This window comes from Sinocyclocheilus grahami, unplaced genomic scaffold (genome assembly GCF_001515645.1).
Source record: "Sinocyclocheilus grahami isolate Dianchi unplaced genomic scaffold, SAMN03320097.WGS_v1.1 scaffold579.1, whole genome shotgun sequence".
In the NCBI taxonomy this organism is placed as follows: Eukaryota; Metazoa; Chordata; class Actinopteri; order Cypriniformes; family Cyprinidae; genus Sinocyclocheilus; species Sinocyclocheilus grahami.
The window spans coordinates 1,166,805-1,172,616 of NW_015505758.1; the positions used below are offsets into that span (position 1 = coordinate 1,166,805).

General features: G+C 38.7%; 1 protein-coding gene across 1 annotated transcript in view; it reads left to right on the forward strand.

Annotated features, from left to right (window-relative positions):
* Nucleotides 1-5,812, forward strand: part of LOC107556790 (lysine-specific demethylase 2A-like) — a 19,390-nt gene that overhangs the window by 354 nt on the left and 13,224 nt on the right. The window contains exons 2-7 of the mRNA XM_016239995.1: nt 2,262-2,400; nt 2,484-2,562; nt 2,711-2,757; nt 2,853-3,031; nt 3,121-3,227; nt 3,448-3,541. Coding sequence (XP_016095481.1) covers nt 2,262-2,400; nt 2,484-2,562; nt 2,711-2,757; nt 2,853-3,031; nt 3,121-3,227; nt 3,448-3,541 — 645 coding nt within the window. The remainder of the gene's footprint in view (nt 1-2,261; nt 2,401-2,483; nt 2,563-2,710; nt 2,758-2,852; nt 3,032-3,120; nt 3,228-3,447; nt 3,542-5,812) is intronic.

The window sequence follows — 5,812 nt, forward strand, 5'->3', positions numbered from 1 at the left end:
TTTTTTTTTACTTCTTTCTTTTTAGCCTCCACTTCATCCTCATTCATCCCCCTCCAGTGTTCCCCTATTGTGCTCCGTTATTGGTGTCAAATGAGGACATGTTGCAGTACAGGTTGTACTGTTTCACCCTAAATGCTTATTTGCTGCTTTTGTTACTGAGAGATCTGACAGTTTGTTGATCTGTTGTGAATGGAAGAGATCGAAAGATGCAGTGACAGGTGCAGGAATTTTGCACAGGCCCAGAGGTGGTGAAAACTGCAGCTTCGTTGACTAGGGATGGGCACAAGCACCTAAGTACTTGTCAATGATAACATTGATTGATCATCATAATAATTGTCTTTAAAAAAAAAAAAATATATATATATATATATATTTTTTTTTTTAATGTGTTTGTGGTTGCGTTTTGGGCGGTTCCTTGTTGTCTGATTGGTTAGAACAGGAACATGGTGTACATGGTGACTTTCAGTTTGTGACAGCAGAGATTGTCGTACACACAGGACACGATCTTGCATTCAGCTAGCACAATTGTTGTATTGGAACAGAACAGAACACAAGTCCTGAAGCACTTGTTTTTAAAACCGTTTTTAACATGACACAATGCAATTCTCAAATTTTGAATGAAGAGTTATGAGGCCAATATTCGTCTAGTGTGTTTGGGCTATTTTCTGCTAATGTGAAGGTTTTTTTTTTTTCAATAGGGCTTTGTTTGCATGCTCATAGAGGTCCACATGGTTTAATTAGTTCTTCGAAGGCATTTGAACGGGTTTGTTGCAAATTTTCTGAGATACTGCACAGTCATGCCCAATTCATTTCATAGATTTATTTTTTCTACCCCCTTTTTTGTCTCGTTGTCTTTGCGTTTGAGAGGGTGTGACGACAGGCCAGGGCTTTAGGAAGCGTGTGATTGGCTTGTGGTTCCACATCACCATTGAGACATTGAGGGCAGAGCAGGGTCTTCTCGACTCAACTCAACTCACTCTCCTCATGTGATAAATAAAATCTGACTCCTGCACTGTCGTTCGCGCACGGTTTGGCACGCTGCATTGAGCGTTTAGTTTTTAAAAGTGTCTGTCCTCTAACTGAACTAGGCAAAATTATTTTTGTTACTATAAATAAATAAAAACGACGGTGGGGGGAGGCGGTGCCGCGATGACGTAACCGGTGTTGCGGCTTAACACTGGTATAACAGAAAAAAACGTCTGTCGCAGCAAGCCTACGTATCAGTATTTTGTTGAACCACCTTTTGCTTTAATTACAGCCTTTAGTCTGTTGGGATATGTTGTCTACTAACTTTGCACATCTAGACTTTGCAATATTTGCCCACTCTTCTTTGCAGAACTGCTCAAGTTCAGTTCAATTTGATGCTGACCGTTTGTGGACTGCAGTCTGAAGTCATTCCACAGATCTTCAATGGGGTTTAAGTCTGGGCTCTGACTAGGCCATGCAAGGACATTCACCCTTTTCTCCTTCAGCCACTGTGTGCTCAGTTTTGTTGTGTGCTTTGAGTCGTCGTTATGTTGGAAGGTAAACCTTCTTCCCATTGACATCTTTCTGGCAGATTTTCCTCAAGAATTTGATGGTATTTTGCCTGATCCAATTTTCCTTCTATCCTGACAAATTCTCCAGTCCCTGCTGCAGAGAAACACCCCCATAACAGGATATTTCCACTTTTACTGTAGAAATGCTGTTATTTGGATGGTGAGCTGTATTGGATTTCTGCCAGACATACCGTTTGGTGTTGAGGCCAAATAATTCAATTTTAGTCTCATCTGCCTCAGAATCTTCAAGGTGTGTTTCAGAAAAGCTTGTTTGTGACTGCATGTGACCTTTCTTGAGGAGTGGATTTTTTCTTGCAACTCTGCCATTCAAGCCACATTTGTGGGGAATTTGTGATATTGTTGTCACATGCACACAATTCCAACTGAGTGATTCTGTTTTTTTCCCCTGACATGTTGGTGTTATAGCTGGATAAAACAAAAAGGGTGTCCATCTTCATTTCAGGCTGCAAAGCAACAAAATATGATTATTTTAAAGGGGGGTGATTCTTTTCTATGCTCACTGTATCTATGTGTGAGATTGTGGGCAAGTGCATCTCTCAGCCTAGTGTATGTGTGCGCTCAAATAGCCCAACAAGTTGAAACGGTGGTAGTTATACAACATTTGTTCAGCATTCAGAAGACAAGGAGGAGTGTATGCAGAGAAATAGTGTTGCTCTGGCATCGGTTTTTCATTGTCTCTTCTCTCACTCTCTTATCTTACAGCGGTCTGGCACACGGCGGCGTTACCAAGACGATGGTCTTTCCGATGAAGAGATTGATGGAAAGAGGACTTTCGATCTGGAGGAGAAGCTCCACAGCAAACGCTTCAGCTCAGACCGAGTCAAGCGCATGGAGGGCAAAGGTGAAAAAAAGATGTGGCTCTTTATGGAACTCTTCAAATATATTCATGGAGTGTGTAATTTAACGCTGCCTGTTGTTTTTTAGACCTCACATATGAGTACATTCAGAGATGTGGGCTTCGGGACCCCATCATCTTTGAGAGACCTGATGGACTTGGCATTAAGTAAGAGAGTGTCCTTTTTTTTAATGTAATTTTTCCTCTGTGCCCTTTACAGTTCCTATTTTTCCTATTTTTTTTCTTTTCACATTTCAGAATGTTTATAAAGTTTTACATTTGAATTTAATCTGAATTTGCAATATTTCCTTTTTAGAATGCCAGATCCAGACTTCAGTGTTAATGATGTGAAGTCGTTAGTCGGTAAGTGTTTTTGTGGTTGGATATGCTGATGAATTTCTTGTTGACTAGCATCAGTGGTGCTTCAGCATCTCCTTGCTGCTAATCACTCTTTACAGGAAGTCGGCGTATGATTGACGTGATGGATGTGTCTACTCAGAAGGGGACGGAGATGTCAATGATGCAATGGAATAGCTATTATGCGACTCCTCCCTCTCAGAGAGAGAAGCTTTATAATGTTATCAGCCTTGAATTTAGCCACACTAAACTAGAGAGCTATGTCAAAAGACCTACCACGGTAGGTACCTTAACACTTAAGACAAACCAAAAAATACATATATTTAGACCAGTGTGTGATAGTCAGATTATTTATCCATGTTGTCACAGGTGGACATGATTGACTGGGTGGACAACATGTGGCCAAGACACTTAAAGGAAAGACAAAGAGATGCCACAAACTCTATCACTGACATGCAATACCCCAAAGTGCAGAAGTAAGCATATATTAGATCCTTCAATAGAGTCTATATTAATGAATGCTCGCTCTTATCTTACATCTTGTAAAGGCTTTAAAACAAAAAGGGTCAGTTCACAAGGAAATAAGCCTGCTGCATTAACTTCATGTCCCATTTCTCACACAGCTCTCTTTGTTAATTTTTGTTATTCTTCAGCAAAACAGTAATTTTCCCCTATTTCAAATTTGCCTGTTTCCAGGTACTGCCTAATGAGCGTGCAGGGCTGTTACACAGATTTCCACATAGACTTTGGAGGCACATCTGTGTGGTACCACATACTGCGGGGCTGCAAGGTCAGAGAACACTGTATATATACTAGGGGTGTAAAGATATACCAATCAAATGTTTCGGTTCATATCACCGTTTTGGAGCCACGGTTCGTTTTGCTGTGGGGGTAGGGTTCATGGCATGGCACCAGCAATGCTATAGAACACTAGATTCACTTTCATTTTTTTTTATTTATCAATAATATTGAATAATGATAACAATAATTGCTCTCTGTTAGTTCATTAATTAATGCACTAACAAATGGGGGTGTAACGATTAAACGATATGGATCGATACATCGATACGATGTCTGACGATACTATGCATCGATGCCACACGTAAAATATCGATGTCTGTTGTATAAATAGGCACCTTTATTTTGGCACTGTCCAAATTTTCACATAATGTCCGTCTATGCATTACCGCCAACGCGTGCATCCTCGTTCAAACTCGCGTATCAGGACCCGATATAAGGACTGCCCGAAGGCACAAGGTGAATATAAAAGATGCTCGGGGTTGTCTACACGGTGCTGAAAAACCTGAAAAACACTGTTTATTGAACTTGTGTCTTTGTTGTATTGTATTTAATTTCTGCTATTGCTTGTAATTTGGTTATCTGTAGAAAAGATTTTTAGCACTGAGCCCATAGTAGCAGCCATAATTGTTTTTCCAGTTTATTTTCTTTATTATTTAAAAAAAAAAATGTGTAGGACAATTTTTTTGTTGTTGTGAATGTCCCAATTGAGGTACAGGATGTGAAAATTTCAGATAAATGTTCATGTTATATATTTTGGTTGCATTTGTGAGTTAATAAAAATGTAGATGGTTGTTTAAAATAGATATATAATATCATTATATCGATTGATATACTCCTGAATCGAATCGTATCGTATAATTTAAGGTATCTGCAAATATCGTATCGCTGGGTACAAGAATCGATATTGTATCGTATCGTGACGAACCATCCGATTTACACCCCTACTCACAAATAAGACTTTAAAAATGGTTGATTTGTAAAGTGTTACCAAAAATGTATAAATTTTTAAAAAATAAAATAATGCCTAAATAATGCAAACTAGTCATTGGACATTAGTTGGACAACTAGACATTATACTTAGGCTACATATAAAAATGCATGTGCTATGGATAAATAAAATGGAATAGCTGGACAATAAGGAAATTATTTTATTCAAATATGTAAACTCAGTCTGACACTTGAGAGTCGCAAGCCGTTTAAGAGGTGGCATCTCTCAGAGTACTTTATGGGTTAAAATAGCTTGATTGTTTAAATTGGCGTGACATATGACGTGCAAGTCACAATTCCGTCAACTATCCGAAATGTGGGCTAGTCTTGTATTGCAGCGTGCAGCTCGCTTGCAGAGCAAACTCAATGTGGATATTATGGATGTGAGGCCATTTGTGCATTTTGAGAGAGTGGGAGAAGACACGGATGACTGATCTGCTCTGATAATCTGTTAGGATTCAACTTGCATACAATAGTGCATAAATGTTTGCGGGAATTTCCCACTCTATAATCGCAAAACCTTGGGGAATGTGTAGAATTACACACAACGCTCCCACAATCCCGCAGCGAAACGCGGCAGCTAAACTCTAAAAATTCACAGCGTTTTATTATAGAAGTATGTTCATTATAATGTTAAGTATATGGCAGTCCCAGTCATGGTTAATATTCATTAATATTCTGCATTGTTGTTTGTGCTGCTCGCGCTATGCCTTGAAGAGATAATCACCATAGTAGGCCTACAATGAAGCGCTTTACTGCAGCGTAACTCGACCAAATGCATCTTGTATGAAATAATCTATACACGATATATATATATAAACAAAATATTGCAACTTACAGTTCCACAAAAATGCTGTGAGTGGCTTCACAAGCAAACTTGACTTTGCTAGTCATGAAGATATAACTCTGTTATATCTTATATTATATATCTTATATATCTTATATTCTTTCCAACAATGCACTGAAACATGAAGTAATCTTTTACAGTCGTGTTCTCATTATAATTTTATGTAGCCTATATGACAGATTAGTTCTGCACATGTTGCCCTTAATGGGACCTTTTTTGGGGGGGCGGGGAAGGCCATGAGAGTACCCCATGTATCATGGTTTTTCGGTTTGAAGTCTTTTTCACTTTTGATCGATTTTATGCATTCTTGTTGAATAAAAGATTTCACCTTTGAACAGTAGTGTACATGCTGAAATCGTGATTTTAATTTAGCATGGACACGAGCTCATTGATAATGTCATATGAACTGTTATATTTTGTATCTGA